General features: G+C 41.9%; 3 protein-coding genes across 4 annotated transcripts in view; all 3 read left to right on the top strand.

Annotated features, from left to right (window-relative positions):
- Positions 1 to 179: 179 nt before the first annotated feature.
- si:ch211-113d22.2 lies at positions 180 to 2,259 on the top strand. Its single transcript, XM_037777038.1, has 3 exons — positions 180 to 332; positions 852 to 965; positions 1,538 to 2,259. The coding sequence occupies exons 1-3, from the start codon at positions 284 to 286 to the stop codon at positions 1,750 to 1,752; spliced, it is 378 nt and encodes a 125-aa protein (XP_037632966.1). The 5' UTR covers positions 180 to 283; the 3' UTR covers positions 1,753 to 2,259.
- tbx5b (T-box transcription factor 5b) overlaps positions 339 to 19,291 on the top strand; it is a 40,353-nt gene continuing 21,400 nt past the window's right edge. Inside the window, exon 1 of the mRNA XM_037777029.1 lies at positions 339 to 764. The gene's annotated coding sequence lies outside the window, so the exon portion shown is untranslated. The remainder of the gene's footprint in view (positions 765 to 19,291) is intronic.
- si:ch211-204d2.4 (uncharacterized protein LOC100003662 homolog) lies at positions 5,824 to 18,570 on the top strand. Of its 2 annotated transcripts, XM_037777036.1 has the most exons (12): positions 5,828 to 6,094; positions 10,899 to 11,059; positions 11,183 to 11,239; positions 12,307 to 12,355; positions 12,473 to 12,570; positions 14,011 to 14,142; positions 14,368 to 14,457; positions 14,553 to 14,621; positions 14,724 to 14,794; positions 15,475 to 15,538; positions 16,504 to 16,581; positions 16,667 to 18,570. In XM_037777036.1, the coding sequence occupies exons 2-12, from the start codon at positions 10,919 to 10,921 to the stop codon at positions 17,117 to 17,119; spliced, it is 1,302 nt and encodes a 433-aa protein (XP_037632964.1). In that variant the 5' UTR covers positions 5,828 to 6,094; positions 10,899 to 10,918; the 3' UTR covers positions 17,120 to 18,570. The 2 variants fall into 2 exon arrangements, with proteins under 2 accessions (XP_037632965.1, XP_037632964.1); XM_037777037.1 differs by lacking the exon at positions 11,183 to 11,239 and having other exon boundaries at positions 5,824 to 6,094.

Genomic DNA, 19,291 nt, shown 5'->3' with positions numbered 1-19,291 from the left:
TGTGGAATCAATACTCAAACAAATTACCTTTATAACACTGAACTGTAACTGTGTCTCCCTGTTAAAGCTTGCTCACTAAGTCCATTACCACAGGCTGCTGGCTGTGCAGCATAGATGGAGATTACAGAGATAAGACCTTAATGCCCTCAGACACCTTCCCGTACCTAAACCCCCGCCTCCTCCTCCTCCTCAACCCCTAGCGTCCCTTCCATCAGAGACTCCTCTCTGCTCATCCACTCTTTCTCTGGACTCTGGAAGACGCGGTGACCATCGGCCAGCTGCCATGAAGTCTGCTCTGGGCCTGCTGTTGCTCATCTCTCTGGCCTGCCACAGTAAGTTTCTACAACACTGATACCAACACTGGATTTTGGGGTTTCAGCAGTGGGGATTTAGTTGATTAACAGCTGGCAGACTATTTGCTGAGAGGTCACAAAAGCACTGTGATACAGAGGATCCTAAATCCTAAAAGCAGACCTTGGTTGTTAATTTACGCAGTAGCAAAGCAGTTTTAGATTGATGTCTGCACAATTTGGGGCATTTTCCATATAAATCTGTCACAGATGCAAGGTTCAAATGATGTAGATACATTATGTTGTGGCATGGTGTAAAAGTCAATACACTAACAGGTTGTTGTGACATACACAAGATTTGCTTGTGTTCAAATGTGTCCCAGTCATACATTTGAGGAGGAGAATGACATATATCATAGATCCATACTGCCATGTGTGGATCTCTACTCAATGTATCTGCAAGTGTGTGTGTGTGTGGGGGGGGTGATGAATGGACTATTGAATAGTGAACATACATGCTTAGTCTCAAGTCAGGTGCTCTCTCCTGTCCTGTATGCAAAGGCAACGCCCTCCAATGCCACACATGCGTGGCGTCCAATGAGGAAGACTGCAACAGACAGGGCTCAACCTCCTGCCCTCAGTACGCTGATGCCTGCTCCACCATCACAGGACCCAGTGAGTAAACACACACACACAAACACAGAAACACACACCCAGGAAAACATGCAAAGTATGATTTGGTTGAATAAAGAATTGTAAAAGCCTCACTAGAGGTCGGCACAACACTGATATCCAACTTATGTGAAGTAGCGGTTTAAGGAAGTCAGTAAAGCTTATAATAGTGCACATGCTACTACCACTGACAAAGAAAAGGTCAGTATGAAAACCCATAATGAAGGAACCAATAGTATTTTTGAATTGTTGTTAAATGCATTGCAGATATACATGGCCTATTCATTATTCTGTCAATACTCTGTGTGTGATCATAAAGCCAGCCTCTCATCATTTGAGGTTGCTGGATGTCATCCCGGCAGTTGACAATAACCACAAACCTCTGTAGGCCTGTGTGTGTGTGTGTGTGTGTGTTTGTGTGTGTGTGTGTGAAGTAAGAAGAGTGTGGGAGGGAGTTCACCGGGTTCACAGCTTCATATGAAATTAACACAAGTGGTCCGTCTTCAATCACTTCAGTTAAACGTGAACGTCTGCCGGCCTCACACATCCTGCTCTTTGTCTCGCCCTCCTTCCAGACACCGTAATGAAATCATGCACGTACAAGGCCTTCTGCGAGAAGGCTCACGGCGTCGGCTCCGGAGCCAAGATGGAATGCTGTTTTGGCGACGACTGTAACGGGCCCCACCGGAGCCACAGCCATGGGAATCACAACCGTGCAGGGGCTCTGGCCTCCAGCCCCGTGCTGCTGATCGCGGCCCTGCTGCTGCGTGTGGCCGTCAGTCAGCAGTGATTCATCAGTCAATTTTTCAAGAAGGATTTGAGTGGCAGAGTTTCACATTTGACTGTGTTGGTGCTGTGAAGGTGGTCAATCCCATAAACACAAGCTTCAGCGCCTTTGATTTTGTCATTTTTTTAAATCATAATCAAAAATCTCACAATCTATTATCAACAGTGGTGTGTTCACTCTCAGGTGATGTAAAGCTGTGAATGCTAACCTGTGAACCTGAGCGTGTTTGTGGTAAATAAGCGTGTACAAAGTGCAGTACACTTACCCATGGCTTTTGTTATAGCCGCCAAGTGTGGTTTCTCTAGGTGCTGGGGTGCCTCAGTGGGTAGCAAGTGTGCAGCTCGCTTGACGCCACTGAACCACATTGTTCAACTATGTCGTTGCCATGGGAACCAGAAAGGAAGTATTTTAACACCACAATATTTAGACTTTTGTAATGGTGTGTTTAGTGCTTGAATTGTTCATTTTTTGTGCATGCAAGCTTGTCTGAATAAAGACACCACACCCTTATTTTTGTGTGTGTACAGTGTGTGTTCGTTGTGTGGGTATTGATCACCTTGGTGTGACATTTGAAAGAAATTTGTGTTAATGTTAGTGTCCCTGATGTGAAAGCGCACCTACAGTACAGAGAAAATGGTCTGTGATATTCAGCAGAAACAGGAGGATCTGTGGAAACTTCCTTCTGCAACTGTGTGTAACTTGGATCCTGTGCAGTCGCCACAGGATATGAAATCATTGAGGTAGGTCTCCCTCCTCAGGCAGGTCATATGACGTGCAACCACTTCCTCTTAACAAGAGGACACAAATGAACCAAAAGAGAAAAAAAATGAATACAGAATCATTCCGGTAAATGCTGATTTTTGTTATTTAAGCACTTGTAGTTTCAACACTCTAGTCCGACCCAGATTGTTGACTAGAGTGTTGAAACCAGGAGGTCAGGTCATTTCATCCTCGGAGCTCTCTTACTGTCTCTCAGGAGTTTCATCACAGGACTCAAACTGTGGTCACCTTTGTGTAAAGCAATACTGAAGTACTGTATTTAAGTACTGTTGTACCTTTTACACCACCTCATTTGTCCGATGTTGAAGTTGTTACTTTTGCAGATTAAGATTTTACATAAAAACACAAGATCAGATCAGAAAATAAGACACATTGCTGAAGTTTAATCATGCCGTAATGGAAAGTGCATATTTAATGTGTGTGGACAGAGAGTGGACGATTTTATTAGGCTATAAGTAAATAAATAGAACACAAATCTATCTTCTTATCTTGTTAGTTTCTTATTCTGTCAATATAAAGACACAACAAGGTCAATATTATTCATCATTACAATAAATGATTAGTTCTACGTTATTTTAAAGAAATATAGATGCATTTCTAGGGGGTTTAGTGAGCCCCCTGAACCAACGCAAACTGTGCCAGTGCGCTCGCCTCACTCAGAGACCAAACCTCACTATAATAACACTACTTGTAGGAGCAATGGAAGTCAGTCGGCAGCTGACAGTACCACGGTTTTGCTCACGTTACCGTAGTTTCACAAGAGAACTCACATGGGCTTCAGGTTACGTAAAAAAGTGAAAGGCTCTCTTTAGAGTAAGTGTTTGGTTTGTCCGTTATGGGTTACTGTAGAAACATGGCGAAGCAACATGCTCGTTCTAAACTAACCAAAACACAAGGATTCTTAGCTTCATGTATGAAAACATAGATATGAATACTATATTCCATTTTTGCTAATAGATCCCCCTAAATGCTACACACTGGCCCTTTAATAGTGTTTAAAAATAAATGGAATATAGTGTCAGTGAACCTGACCTTCCCAGATATCCCATCTTAACCACAATTACTGCCAGACTTTTATTCAGGGCTGCACTAACCACTGAAGACACCAAGGTTACATTCTACATTACTCACAGATTACATAGGTTGGGATTTTAAGGCTGGTTCTGTTTTCTTTAGACTTGATTTCTTTGACTGTTTTTAAGCATAATATGGAGGACGGAAGGACGGAACCTGCCAAAGTCCAAGAAAGCCGGGCATATGTCTATGGAGCCGCAAATGAAGACTGGAGTTGATAAGCAGAAGCAGACACCGCTAACGCTAACACACTTTGGGCATAGTCATGCACACATGACCCCATGATGACACAAGCTGAGTGACAGCCTCCACATTCGCATATTAAGGCATAAATGCATAAAGAATTGGAAAAAAAAAAAAAAAAAAAAAAATGGGTAAAGAAATGTATTAAGAAAAGAATACATAAATAAATAGGTTTGGGGGAAATAAATAAAGGGTGAAATGCAAAGGGAAATCGTGCAAAAATAAATAAATGTATACATTTAAAAATAAATATAAAATACATAAAAAATACATGAAAAATAGATTCAAAAAAATTAATACAAAAATAAATGTATTATTAAAAAATAATGACATGAATGAATAAAAAGTGAAATTAAACAGAAGAGTAAATAAATACGGGAATTAATACAAAGATAAAAAAATTCAAACAGAAATATTTATTTATGTCACATTTGATCAATTAAATAATTGCTAGGCCTACATTTTCAGAAAATCTTAGTTTTTTTTCTTTTTTAAACACCCTTCTTCAGTTTCTACATTGAGGTAACAAATGAACAGATAAATAAATAAATAAATACACTTTCACCCCTGTAACTCATGTTGTAGTGAAACTGAAAAAACACTTTTGAGCCAACAATATCGGGGACCATTTGTTTATTTATATTATAATAAATACAGTTATTTATGAAAATTAAAATCTTATTTTTTGTCTTAAAACTATTGTGATGTCTGATATAGGGGTTGAGGGGGTGTCCAAGTCCGAATTTTGCCTAGGGCACTAAAAGGGCGAGAGCCAGCCCTGTTTCCCTAAGTCCTTATGAATGTCCTTCACATCTTTCCTTGACCTCATGGCCTTTTCCATCAAGGTCAAATAAAAGTGGTTAGGAAAAGACATTAGCCAAGGTCCCATGGTATGACACTATTCTTCACTGTGTACCTGTCTATCCGGGTTTACACTCCCTTCTTTTATAGCTGCTCATTTATATCAAACAACTGTGTGTGTGTGTGTGCATGCGTGTGTGCGTGCTTGTTTGACCCAGTTCTCAAGTTGCCACCTGAGGGAAGAAGAGATAACATGCTGCATGCAGTTTGCAGGAGAAAGATACTGCGCACGTTTTATGTGTTTTACTAAATAAAAGCCTCTGAAAAGAGCACAAACTGTCAAAACAGTTCTGTTCAGTTCTGAGTACAGCTGACTCCCAGAAAAGTTCCTTCTTGTCCCCCCATTTGTCTTTAGATAGTTCTCTTTTCATGCAAATTTTAGTGCTTTTAGTGTTTGTGAATTGTATTTTTTCTCTATTTGTGTCAATGTGTCTGCAACTTTGTGTTCTTGCTGCTGACCATCTTGGAGAAGAGGTTCTTAAAGGGACTGTTTGTAACTTTTTACACATATAAATCTACCGGGTCGGGATCCCATGCGCGCGCATGTGTGGCTACGCTGTTCAGACCGCTCCTCTGACTGCTTGTCTTCACTCACACAACGCGCGCGTTCTCGCTCCACCTCACGTTCATGCGCGCTCACTACACACTGCAGAACAGTTAGTTTAGCTCTGAGAATATCTAGTGAATGTACAGTGGACGTCCGTCTGGTCAGCTAACATTACTGCCAAGCAGGTGAAATATAGAGTGATATTGTGGTTTTAACTGACGTGTGTCGCCTCGTTCATATCTATTTAGAGCGAGCACAAGCGCGAGCAGCAGGACGCTGACTTTCGTTGACCTAACGGCCACAGGTGTCGCTGTTAACAAGCGTTTCTGAAAGGTACAAATAGTCCCTTTAATCTCAATGGGACTAACCTGGTTAAATAAAGGTTAAATAAAAAAATAAAATAAAATAATAAAAAATAAATGTAAGGAAGAGGCTTTTTTTCTGCATGGCTGGTGTTAAAATGCAAATAGCAGAGGTCTGTTGAGCTGTTTAGTTCCTCATAATGAGAGATCAGCAGCAGGAGGAGGAGGAGGAGGAGGAGGAGGAGGAGGAGGACCCGGCCGGAGCGCAGCAGCACACAGAGGACGCATAGATCACATCCGGGGCTGGTTTATAAACGTCCAACCCGGAAAAAAAGACAACTCTTCTTGTAATCGGATCACACAAACAAACAGCAGAGAGTGTGAGAGCACTGGTGCACGCCGGCACACCGGCTTGGATAATGTGCGCTGTTTTGTAAAAAGTTGTTAAAAGTTTTAGTCTAACATGCTCGTTATCTGCCGAACTCTGGTCCGGGTTAAGGGCGCTGGCTGTGGCGCACACTGACTGACTCCACAGAGGGTAAGTAGTCAGTGGCACTTTGTGACTGTGACTGTGTGTTTCATTGTCTGTGTGTGTGTGTGTGTGTGAGGGTACAGTAGGTGTGGCAGGAGGCCGTTAAGTCGGTGTGGATCTGGTGAGTCAGTGCAGGTCATCTGAGCTGAACTAATGTCACGTCTGTCAGGTGTCGCTGAGTAACTCTCTTCAATGCATGCTGCTCATGATCACGTTATATAGCCTGTGATACGTGCACGCTCATGAGCTTCAACGCTGGTCATGAAGCTCGTGCCAGCAGCACTGTGGTCAATATAATGTGAATATCCAGCTGTGTCTGCATAAATGTGTCTCTGTCATGTCCAGTTGTTTTTATCTGTCTATTTTTAATTTGATCTTTGTATGGTGTCCTTGGGTGTCTTGAAAGGCACCACCAAATAAAATATATTATTATTATTATTATTATTATTATTATTCATCATAAGTGAAGAAAGAAAAGTGGTTAATTGTTTGGTCCATAAAATGTCAGACACCATGCTTGTCACAACTTCTCTTATCATGTTCAACCAGAAACCCAAAGATATTCAGTTTTATGTTCAATTCTGAGGTATTTTATTTATATTTCATGCTATATATTTTAACTCCATCACATTTTACTCCAGGGAAATATTTAACTTTATACAGCTCTATAGTTACCATTGGGGTGGGGCCATGTGGTCCACTTTTTCAACAAGGTTGAGGCCCTTTCCAGCTTTATTAAGATGTTCAATAGACCCTCCCCTTGATTTAGAAAAAAACATTTTTTTTACAGTTCCTAAAAACATGAGGCCTTATAGAAAGTATACAAAGCTGTTAAAATTAGCTTTACCTCAACCACCTACAACACTTAAAGCTGAAGTAGGCGAGATTGGAGCAAATATGATTTAAAAAAAATAAGTTATTTTTATAAAATAGTCACTATATCGTGACAGCAGTACATGAAACAGGAAACCTGAAAAATGTGCCTCTGTGTCTTCCGGTGCTCCTCACGGCATCTGCAAGATTTCAGACCGGAGGTAAAACAAGCAATAAGAGCTGATCTGAGGTCTGCTGTCCATTTGCCGTTTATGAGAGCCGGCTGTCAATCACTCGCGAACTCCGACCAAGCGGTCAAACTAGGCAGCGCTGATCAAATATGAATCAATATTCTGTTACTGTAATGCCTATTTCTCTCCTCCTGTTTTCAGAATTATCTTGTAGTGTACTGTTTAGCTGTAAAATGAGAAAGTTTGTGTCGCGGTACTCATTGTGAATTCTCTTGAAGGAACACCAAACTACCGGTCACATAACCGGAGCACAGCCAATAGGAACGCTCTCTCAATGAAATGACCTGTGATTGGTCAAAGTCTCCCGTCACAGGCTTTTTTAAAGCCTGAAAACAGAGCCATGAGGAGGAGCAGAAGTCTAGTTTTCTCTCAGGACACTTGAATTACAATATGCTGAAAGGTTATTATGGAATTTTTGCCCAATGATGCCAAAAATATACTTCCTACTGCCACTTTAAAGCTGAAGTCAGTAACTTTGAGCATATGATTTGCTCCTAAGGCCATTTGCAAGATTTTACAGTGCCAAAGGAAAACAACAAATCAGAATCGAGCGGTCTCTACAGCAGCTGTCAATCACTGCTCGCGAAACTTGTGAACTCCGATCAAACTGTCAAACTAGGCAGCGCTGATCATCATATGAATCAATATTATGTTACTGTAATGTTTATTTCTCTCCTCAAATGTTTTAAGACACATCTTGTAGTGCATGGTTTAGCTGTACTAAACAGTTAACACTAAAATATGTTAAAGGCAGGAATAGGCATTACAGTAACAGAATCTTGATCAGCGCTGCCTAGTTTGACTGTTTGATCCATGGATGTATAAAGAGATCTGGAGACATTGGAGTTACATTGGAGATACATGAAAGTTGCTCAGTGGTGCATGAAGCAAAAATGGTTAGACTACCGTGTGATAAATTACCCGGATCATCCGGCGATCTTCTCCATAAATTAGAGCAGGTGCAGTAGCGTTTCCTTTAACTCCGCCTCCCAGCTTCTGTCTGGGGCTCATTCACATGATCGGAGGAAGGAAAATAACTCAAGATTCAGCTACTAGTGCATTTTACAACTTTTAGGACCTAATGATTTAAATAAGGGCTATACAATTGTTCACACTGTCTCTTTCCTAATGTAAGTCTATGGGAAAAAGTATTTTTGGGCCCAATGGCATCATGTGACGGACACCGAAGTTGTAGTACCACCGTTTGGCCACTACGAAAATTTGCCTCACAGCCCGGCGCCCTTCTTGGGGGCTTGGTTTGATCGGAGTTCACGAGTTTCACGAGCAGTGATTGACAGCTGCTGTAGAGACAGCTCGGCTCTGATTTGTTGTTTTGGGTCGGTGCTATGAAATCTTGCAAATGCCATTAGGAGCATGAAGGGGAGGCAGAGCAACATGATTATCTGTCTCATGTACTACTGTCAGGGTAAAGTGACAGTTTTATAAAAATATTTTTTTATCATATTTGCTCAAAGTTACCAACTGCAGCTTTATTAAATTTTCATCAGACCCTTTCCTCGATTTAGAAAAAAACTGCAACATCCTCCCCTCAAAATAAACAATAATCTTTGCACGGTCCCTAAAAATAGGAGGCCTTGTTATAGAAAATATACGAAGCTGTTAGGATTAGCTTTACCTCAACCACCTACAAACGCTCACATGTTAATGAATAAGTCAATACTATTCCACCACTGTCAGCCAATCCTCACAGTTGACAATCTTGAACTAGCATTATTAGTTTATTAGAGTAGTTGCTGGTTAACTTTCAGACGACCAGTTAATCGATTCAGCTTTAAGTTAAAGGTTTCTGTGGCTCCGGAGAGAATTTTGTCAAATCTGAGAAAATAAGCCACATGGTAGCTCGGTTTGCTGCTACTGAGTACTGAGTTGCACTGAGGGAAGTGTGGGGTAGAGCGTTTGTGAAGCTCGACTCAAATTCAAGATATTTTGGCCTGTTGTGCATCGGTTTTTCCCCATTCTTTTGAACTTGCTAGAAGTACATAACAAAGATGCTAGAGTATGACACTGACATGTTTGCGATTCAGAAACTGATTCAAATTTGAATCAGTTTCTGTTTCAGAAAAGAGGTTCAACTTGTCCACAAATAAAGCAGATGTGTAAACTGAGCGTAGGTGGGTTTCAGTGTGCTGCCCTCGATGTGGTAAAAGACAATGACACACTGATATCACCGCTGTGATCTGTACACTATGTTCTGCCCTTTTGCACACAAACTATATTTACATTCATTCATATATATATGTGCTATCCTGCTACATTTCAAAGCCGTAGTACGTTCAATTTCATAGAAACGAGCTAGACTGTCTGAATGACATTTATTGGTAAAGTTTTGACTAAGATGCCACAACCTCACCACTGTAAGGGTTGAGCATGATGTTTTCCGATACCCAAAGTGGTTTACGTGTGTGTGTGTGCATAAGTGTGTGTCTGTGTGTGGGGTGTGTCAGTCTCAGCGTGGGTGTCTGTATGACCTCTGCGGCATAATTTTCTCTTTTCCATTACACCCATAGTTTCTGCAGAAGGCCTGCAAATGGTTTGTATCTGTGACCTATTTCAATGGCAAAAGAATTAAAGGTTGCACGACCGACGCATCAGAAAAACACAACCCACTAATTTTTCAAAGCAGTTTCAAAATGAAACATTTTTCTAACTATCGATTTACACGTAGATGTTCCACCAGGGCAGTGAAGATGCAGCCTATGTTGTTATTTCTCAGTGTCTCCGTTTGTTTGTCGGTGCTATGTTGGGCCATGTGTATGAATGTATTCATGGAAATGTTCATGGAAATTCATGACAGTCCAGTAAAAGTGTTGGCAGAGGGCTGAGTCATTCAGTCCTGATTATATATTTTATATGACTGTCACTTACGTTATACTTTTTGTTATTATGAAAAAAAAAAATTAGTCACAGATGTGGCCTAGTTAGCCATCATAATTACCTTTTGTGGACCACATTACATTCAAGTTGTTTCAATAAATTCAAGTAAGGGCAAAAGTAAAAAAATCTGCTTTGCATCTTTTGATTCGGTGCATCCAACTGTGAAGCTCCGGTATGTCATGTGATTGTCTGCAGAGATGCAGAAGAAACAACAGTGGAGGGACTGAAAGTTCCCTCAGCAACTTAAGGAGGACATGATTATAAAATGGAGCTCTCACCATGCCAGAAATCCTCTGACTTCATGCACAGATGTCTGCCATGGATAAAATTCTCCTGGAAAGCAAACCTTATTGAAATATCATCAGCATACCAGAGCTGAATGAGTTGATTTTATTGAGAAATCAGTCAGCAGCTCAGTGATTCACATGCATGGCATCATCTTAATGAATACATCTCACCAGCTCTCTCCCCTCTCCTCTTTTTCCCCATTCTTCCCTCCCTCTCCTCTCTCTTCCCTGGCCAGTGGAAATGTGCGTGTGTGCAGATCTTGAGTGCAGTCTGTAATTTTTGGCTGTGGTGGAGGGCCTCAGCTCAGCCTCAGGCTTCAGGGTTTGTTGCTCAGCCTCAATCACGTCACATGAAAAACTGCTGAGTGCGAGCGGGTCTCTTTCTTCCTGTGTGTTTGTGTGTGCTTGTGTGTATTTGAACAGTAAAGGAAAGTTGATTTATCCTCCACATCTGCCTGTCTCTGCCTTTCTGTCCTATGAGTCCATCTCCTTCTGATGCTCCCTTTACATTTTTGCCTCTCATTGTCCGTCTGACTTGAGTATCTGTCCGTCTGTGTGTCCCAGTGATATGTGATAGCAGCAGCATGCCGTACGTGGACCGGCTGAACCGTGTATGTGGCTTCCTGGACGTCGAGGAGAAGGAGAACAGCTGCCGCTTCCAGAGGCGATACTTCATCCTCGACACGCAGGAAAATGCCCTCCTGTGGTATATGGACAACCCTCAGGTGCTCCACACATATATGCATGACACACACAAACAGCAAGAGGAAGTGAAATTGACCAATAGGAGCAGTGTAACCTTGGACTCTGAGCCAATGACGAGTCTGTGTGTTTGTGTTTGCATGCAGAACCTGCCCACTGGAGCTAGCTTTGTTGGCAACCTGAGACTAACCTACATCTCAAAGGTAAACCGTTTCACTCTGCTGTGGGTTGTAGTGAACTACATGCATGTGCACGAGAGGAGACGTCTGAGCAGTGTGGACACAGCAATTCACACAAATAGAAACATGCAAATGGGGTGCACAGATACACCAGATTGGAGTTATCTGTAGTTAACGGTCACATGCAGAAGCAGGCTTTGTGAAGTTTTCCAGATGTCAGAGCGCTCGCTGAGCTAACCAGAGATAATGACATCTGGCTGCACTGCAGCACTACCGCTGACAGCTCCTCCCTGGACACTCTGAGTCAAACAGACAGCACAGATATAAAATTATTCTCCTCTTCACTTCTCTCCTCTCTTTTCCTTTTGTCCCCTCTTCTCTCCTTTGGTCTCCCCTCCTCTCTTTTGGTCTCCTTTTTTTGTCCTTTTGTCTCCTCTCCTTCCCCTTTGTCTCCTCTCCTCTTCTCTAATCTCCTTTGGTGTCATTCCTTTCCTTTTGTCTCCTCCTTATATCTCCTCGCTTTTCCTTTTGTCTCCTCTTCTCTATGTTGGTCTCCTTACCTCTCCTTTGGTCTCCTTTCCTTCCCCCTTGTCTCCTCTTGTCTCCTTTGGTCTCCTTTCCTTCCCCTTTGTGTCCCCTTCTCTCCTTCTGTCTATCCTCTCCTTACCTTTCCTTTTGTTTCCTCTTCTCTCCTTTGGCCCCCTCTCCTTTCCTTCTTCTCTAGTTTGGTCTGCTTTCCTTTCCTTTTGTCTCCTCTCCTTCCCTTTGTCTCCTCTCCTTGGTTGTCCTTTCCTTTTCTTTTGTCTCCTATCCTCTCCTTTGGCCCCCTCTCCTTTCTTTCTGTCTTTTCTCTCCCTTCCTTTTGTCTCCTTTCCTTCCCTTTTGTCTCTTCTCCTTCGCCTTTGTCTCCTTTCCTCTCCTCTCCTTTCCTTCTGTCTCCTCTTTTCCCCCTTTGTTACATCTTCTCTCCGTTGGTCACCTTTCCCTTTCCTTTTGTCTCCTCTTTTCTCCCCTTGTCTCATCTCCTCTCCTTTCCTTTTGTCTCCTCTCCATTCATTTTTTCTCATCTCATTTTTGTCTCCTCTTCTCAGGTGAGCGAAGCTACAGTGAAGCAAAAGCCAAAGACAGAGTTCTGCTTTGGTGAGTTTTTCGGACCGTCATGCTAATACAGTAGCACACAATGGCATTGATTTTATTTACACATGATATAATGCGGTTATTTTTTGATATTCATTAAATTCACGTGTATTTCTATAGTCATCAATGCTGTTTCTCGGAGGTACTTCCTCCAAGGCAACGATGTGACTGACATGAGGGACTGGGTGGCGGCTCTCAACAAGGCCAGCAAGATCACTGTGAGTGCAACACACATACATGATATTATAACCTGACATATTTGTCTAATGTAGGGTTAGAAGAATAAACTAGCAGTTATTGATAAGGGATTTTTTTTCCACCTGCGGGCAGGAAATTGCAGTTTGCGGTGATGCAACTGAAACCAGTTTGGCCCCAGTGAGAGCAAATGGCAGCACGCTGCCCACAAATACCCTCACACACACTTGTTGAATGAGGAAATCGTGAATGTGCATGAAAATGAGATATAACCCACACACACGTCACTGTGGTGGAGGTGTCAAAACACCATTTTGTGTGTGTTTGTGTGTATGTGAAAGATCATGCCATACACATTCAGTTTGCACATTTGCATAATATTTGTGTGTGTTCACCGAGATGACCGGGTCCTTATTGACTGGCGTCATCCAGATGACAGAAGAGTGTTTCTCTTTTTCTCTCACCTGCATACTGACACAGGAAACAGCGACGCTCACTCTCTCTTTCACTTCCCCTTTCGATGGGAGGGCTGCTCTGCTGCCTTTTCTCAGCTTCCTTGGCCTCAATGAAACCTAAAAAATACTTCATAAAGCAGAATGGACCTGATGTAGATGCAGTAATGAAAGTAAAGCACTGACTAATGAATTTCACACAGTTATTTACAAATGATAGAATAGTTAAAATGAAGCCCTTCACATTGCGTTTCTATTGTTATTTTTTCCTCTCCAGACACATCAGGAGATGGAGGAGTTTCTGTTTATTGTAGAGGCCATTTATTATTTAGGTTTTTTTTTTTGTCTTTTTGCCTTTTATTGTGCAACTTATAGTGAAAACCCAAGAAATAGGTTTGACATGAAAAAAAGGTTGCTGGCCAGAAGTCTTTGCAGTTATTTGGTGTGCGTCTCAGTCCACCAGGACGCTCCTTGTTATATTTATTCTAGATATTTACACTATTTTAGACAGTATACAGTATTTTATTTTGCTAGGTTTTTATTGTTTGTTTTTTTATAAATATGGCACCTCCGGTTTATATATAGAAAAATATATATATACTTAAATTTCTGATGACATGTAGCGGTTGTTCCTCTTGAATGAACTTCCTTTTTTTTTGTCATTTTGGACAAAAGAGCCAAATTAATATATCGTACAATAATATACGAGGTAAACGGGTGTACATATTTTTACCAGAGCAAGAGAGTAGCTAACCTGTCTCCGGCTTTCAGCCATGCGAGACCTGTTTCCTGGTTTGTGCCTGGTAAAGGATGATAAAATTCAAACCACCTTATAGACCGTGTTGGATGTTTTCATGCAGAACATATTACAGTTGCACGGCTGCAGCATGGAGACTCCCAGTGGGAATTAAACCTCTAACCCCTGGCAATTAGTAGCAAGCTTTACCCGCTAAGCTCCGCTTGTTAATGCCGTGCTAGTTAATATTATCCTACCTGCCGCTGTGCTTACAGGTTCCCAAGTCTGGCCCTGCACCTCCAAGGTCCGTTGTGACCGCAGTCATCAGCGACACTCAGGGAGGGAAGAGACAACACGCCTACAAGACCGAGATCATCGGTGGCGTGGTGGTGCACACTCCCATCCAGGTAATGAAGAGGAGGATAAAGCAATGTGATTACTATGACGATATTAAAGGTGACACTGATGATGCTAGAAGCCAGAATTAGAGTTAATGAACATTGTTTTTGTCCATGCCTGCTCTCGGCCTCCAAAACCACTTGTTGTGTAATCTGATGTATTTTGAAGACGGTGGTTACATTGACCTCGACTGTTGTAACGATACTGAAGCTGGTTCTGATGAAATGTTTCAGAATGAGAGCGAAGAGACAGAAGGGAGAGAGAGGAAAGGCAACAGGCCAGGCGTGCTGAGGTGCGGTTACTGTGTCAAACAAGGAAATGTGGTGAGTGCCCAGCCACTTATAACTGATAAACTCTGTGTTTAAGTAAAAAAAAAAAGAAGCTGCATGTGGAAACTGTAATGCGGTGTCTGTTTCAGAGGAAGAGCTGGAAGAGGAGGTTTTTCACCCTGGATGACAATGTAGTCAGTTACTACAAGTCTGAGATGGTGAGGAGCCCGACTTTTTGTATTTCCTCCCACATGTGGATGTTTTTGTGTGACTGCGGTCTTTGTCTATCCACGTCTGAGTTGTGCTTATGTTTGTCCCAGGATAAGGAGCCTCTCCGAGCTATTCCACTGAGGGACATTCAGAAGGTCCATGAATGTCTCGTCAAGTCAGGGTGAGTCAAATGTGAATCACTGAGTCAGATTCTCCCACTATCTTACTTTCTCTCCATCTGGTTATCTCTCTAGTGAATAAGGACAGATTACACTTTGAACAGATACGAACAGCATCCACATTTTTGCAGCATACAAACAAACAATAGGCAACATCAAGGTGTCAATAGTTTTAAGTTTGATATTCAGTGAAGATTATTCACAATACCTTTTCATCAGTTTCAGTGGAGGATAAAGTTGACAAATGTTAAGATTTTTACCTCCAGATTTTTTTCTTAACATCTTATTTTTTTCTCAACACTTCAAACAACCTTTATGTTCAACTGGACTTCCTCAACAAGAAAGTGGCCCAGTTAATTATTATGTCATTTTTTAGCCTTCTCATTTTTCCTCATAGATACTTCCTCCTCCCTTTTTAGATTTTTTGCTTATTTAAAGGTGCTACAAATAATGGTTAAATTACTATTTTGTATATTTTGTGAACAGCTAAACTTGCACATACAGGTGTGAGGAGGATAAATGACAATAGAAAACAACTAAACAGAAAAGATGAGTCTTGATCATTTCTAACAATGACTGGTGTATGCCCAGCCACTTCCTGTATAATTCCTGATACAGATGTGAATACAGAAAGTAAAAAAGCATTATTCAGCATGATCATTTTCCACTGTGTGTCCATCAGGGACCTCCTGCTGAGAGACAACCTGTTTGAGATCATCACCAGCTCCCGAACCTTCTACATTCAGGTACAATCCCGTCTTCCTGTTATACCAACCCATCTGAGGCTTTTTTTCTCACATGTTTTAAGATCCGTTGGTTTCTCGCTGGCTCTAGGTGAACGCATGATTAGATATAAGTTATTTTATTAGTCAAAGCAGAGAGGGTATAAAATCGCAGGTGTATCTATCCTGGTGTTTGGAGTTGATTTCTCTAAATGCTCTGCTGCTGATGTGTGGCACGGGCTCTTTTTTTAGGTGTATGAAAAGTTTGTTTTTTGTGAAACGGGCAAAGCCATCTGTTACCATAACAACAATAACATCCTGTCACCCCCTCCTGGGAGAACAGCTGACTTAGACAGAGGTCGGATCAGATGGGAAGTGCTGGGAGAGAGAGAGAGAGAGAGAGAGGCTTCAAGCATGAGCGCTTTTATTTTTGTATGTGCAAAAAAAAAAGGAAGCATGATAAACTTTAAGTAAACTGAAAACAACAACAACACATAATCAGAAAACAGACCACATATAGGCCGTGATCATAGTGGAAGTGCGGACGGCAGAGCGAAAAATCATGTTAAACTAAAATGAAACTTGAATTACAAATTAAAATTAGAGCCGGTTATTGATATTTGAAAGTTTGAAAAACCCAGTAGTGATATACTGTATCTGCTGGTTCATGTTTAACACGAGCCCTCATAAACTAGGGTCGATGATTATTTTCATTATTGAATAATCTGTCAAGTATGTTTTTCTTTATCTTTATTTACTATGTAATCGTGGAGCTTTTTTCCTAATAACTTCAAACATTTCTTTGGCTGCCACTTATTAGGATACTTTTTTTTTTTTTTTTTTTTTAATTGTATTGGTTGTGTCAATAAAAATATTGAATATCGCCAGTGACACAAAATAATAGGACAAACCACTACAATAGCTAGTTTGAAAATAAGTGCAGATATGCAGCTCTGAAGGCTTTATCTTCTGGTAATGTTTCCCTGTAGACAGACTCTCCAGAGGAGATGCATAGCTGGATCAGGGACATCGAGTTGAAGATCCAGGACTTCAGAGGTCCCCCTAAGGTAACTCTATTATCTCTCCCCTTGACACAAACACATCTACAGGATATGACAAACACTGATGATGTTTTTGTCTCCCTCATTGCAGAGTTTTGCATTTAAACGTGCCTCCTCTCTCTATCGGAGTCACAATGCCTCCTCAGCATCTCGAGGTCAACAGATTGACGAGCGCAGACCTACACTGGTCAAGTCCTGCTCTGTGGCGCCGGGCTGGCAGCCCTGGACGCCCGTCCCTCCGGGTGAGCCCTCCATCCTGGATGCAGATGATGAAGACAGTGCTTTCAGCTCTGTGCCCACCTTGCCTTCTCTCTCCTCCTCCTCCACCTCTTCCTCCACTTCCTCATCCTCCAACTCCCTCTCCGCCCCAGCCCCTTGCCACAGCGTACCTCCAGCGGCTTCAAGCAGCGCCATGGGGATGCTCACAGCGTCAGGAGATGTGGCCAGCGGGCGCCGGAGGCACCGCTCGCAGCCTCAGTCTCACACCGGCTGCAGCTTCCCCTTCAGCCTGGATGACGACGGCATCCGCACCACGGACGTCTAAGTTCAGTGAAGTCTGTCCAGACTCCTGCGTGGACATGAGTGTTGGTACTTGCTTTGAAATGAATGTGACTGGTAATAATAGTATTCCCTGCTAATGAAGTGACACTGTGACCATCCGCCTCAACGCCATGACGTGAGATTGGGGCCTCCTGCTGGTCATGTAGCTGTGTTGCAGAGGATGCGCCCAGCTGGAAGGGGACCAAGAGGCACAGTTTTTGTAGTTCACAGGACTGTGAAGAAGTACGATGGAGTGTTTTTAGTGCAACTTCCTTTGAAAACTTGAATAATCTTGTTGTTAATTGTTCTTGCAGACTTACAAATAATGGCACATGCTTTCAACCTGTTGCACTTAGCTCCCCTCGGAGATATAACTCTGTCATCAAGAACGTGTTCTCGGGCGCCTGGGTTAGCTCAGTTGGTAGAGCGGGCGTCCATGTATCAAGGCTTGGTCCTGACCGCGGCGGCCCGGGTTCGAATCCGGCCTGTGGCCCTTTCCGCATCCACTCTCTCTCTCCCCCCTTTCCAAGACTCTATCCACTGTCCTCTCAATAAAATGGAAAATGCCCCCAAAAAAATAACTTTAAAAAAAAAAAAAGAACGTGTTCTCACCCCTGCTAGAAGTATTCTCCAAGAAGTGTTTGAAGGCATTTAAACACATTAGTATGCATATGTTTTATATATATATATTCAAGCATATTCACACAAATAATTTGGGTCTTTTTAGTTTCTTTTGAGCCCAGCAGTGTTTTTTGTTCCCTCTTTCTTCCTGAGATGCACATTATGTGACGTCCACTTAACTTCATTAATAATTAACAAGCATTTGTTTACTAACATCTAATCAGGTGTCTGGGGGGGAAACTAAAAGTGTAGGTCTCATAAGAAAGGTACGTGCACTCACATGCTAACTGACGAGGGCTCTTCTGTTGTCAGCAGCAGCTTTTAATGTGTTATGTTTTTAAACAGGAGCTTTTAATACGTGGCTTAAAGATCAATCGTCAGTAAACTGTGACTCCTCTCTTAGCTCTTAACAGGGTACCGTAATAATACAGCAGTGTTTTAGATGGTACTTGTCGTAGAATGTACTGCCAGCATCGAAGTACAGCTGATCAGCTGGTTGACAGCTTTGTAAATGTGATTTTCTTATTCCAGCATTATGTGGGGAAAATGTGCCACTACTTCTGTTAATTGAATTGTAATTCCGCACTTTGCTTTTCTCCTTTTTACTTGTGTTTTTTTTTTTTTTTTTTGCTTTCACAGCAGATATTACAGCTTCCTCAGATACTTTGTATTGTTACACCAGTAGTCTCAGCCCTCCTCAGATTCACCTTAAGACTTCATTGATGTGGTACCATGTTCACGCCTGTTTCCGGTTTCTGAAGCTGTGTGCACTCGTCTGCCTGCATATAATGTTAATTTTTCTTTCCTGTACATTAAATGATGCTTTTTATTTGACTTGTTTGGGTTGTTTTTTATCTACTCGAAAGTGCATTGTGGGTTTCAGTTTGATGTTTCACTTTCTGCCATCTAGTGGCTGCTGCATAAACTAACTGAAGAGTTTTGTAAATTAGCTTTTGAGAGAAGTGATTGCATTGAGACTTTTAAAGTTTTATCTTTCTTTTCTCTCTCAAGTGCGAAAATGTCCTGACTGCCAGGCATGCAGATGGTCAGAACCGACATATTTGACCTTTAACACCATAACTTTAAACACATGCACGCTATGCAGACACAAATACAAGCATGCACGCCATACACATGCCACTCTAGTGCCCAGAGGCTGTGTTAAGTGAAGTGTTTCACACGTCCAGTGCAAAGGTCCATTAGGTAAAATGCCTAAAACTCTGTCCTGACCTCCGTCCACTTCCCTCTCTGCCTCCCCATGCAGTTGTGGCTGCAGGACCAATGAGAGTAAAATGTCTCCACTGAACAGTTTAAATTGTGTCATAGGTAAAAAAAAAAAAAGGCCCTGAGTGCCTGTGAAATGTCAGCTGTGATGAAATGAGTTTTCAGTCTGTTAAAGACAAAGCTCCTCTAGGTACTGAGAGAAATTCAAGCAGAAACATGTGGCAGGACAGGTGGTGACGAAGAGGGGCATGAAAGTTTAAGGAAAGAAAAAAAATTATGGGGTTGAACTTCTGTATTTATGTAAAACAGACTCCACGGCTTGTACTTTTGG

Source organism: Sebastes umbrosus, chromosome 8, assembly GCF_015220745.1.
Source record: "Sebastes umbrosus isolate fSebUmb1 chromosome 8, fSebUmb1.pri, whole genome shotgun sequence".
Lineage (NCBI taxonomy): Eukaryota > Metazoa > Chordata > Actinopteri > Perciformes > Sebastidae > Sebastes > Sebastes umbrosus.
The sequence above is the reverse complement of the archived record's forward strand: the minus strand, read 5'-3'. Positions and strand labels throughout refer to the sequence as shown.

What these genes read in the sequence shown, in the direction of transcription:
- si:ch211-113d22.2 (XM_037777038.1), top strand. Translation starts at nt 284, where the DNA reads ATGAAGTCTGCTCTGGGCCTGCTGTTGCTCATCTCTCTGGCCTGCCAC. An exon ending in CATCTCTCTGGCCTGCCACA is followed by an intron (nt 333 to 851) that starts GTAAGTTTCTAC and finishes CTGTATGCAAAG; the next exon opens with GCAACGCCCTCCAATGCCAC. An exon ending in CTCCACCATCACAGGACCCA is followed by an intron (nt 966 to 1,537) that starts GTGAGTAAACAC and finishes CCCTCCTTCCAG; the next exon opens with ACACCGTAATGAAATCATGC.
- si:ch211-204d2.4 (XM_037777036.1), top strand. Translation starts at nt 10,919, where the DNA reads ATGCCGTACGTGGACCGGCTGAACCGTGTATGTGGCTTCCTGGACGTC. An exon ending in ACAAGGCCAGCAAGATCACT is followed by an intron (nt 12,571 to 14,010) that starts GTGAGTGCAACA and finishes CTGTGCTTACAG; the next exon opens with GTTCCCAAGTCTGGCCCTGC. An exon ending in CCCGAACCTTCTACATTCAG is followed by an intron (nt 15,539 to 16,503) that starts GTACAATCCCGT and finishes GTTTCCCTGTAG; the next exon opens with ACAGACTCTCCAGAGGAGAT.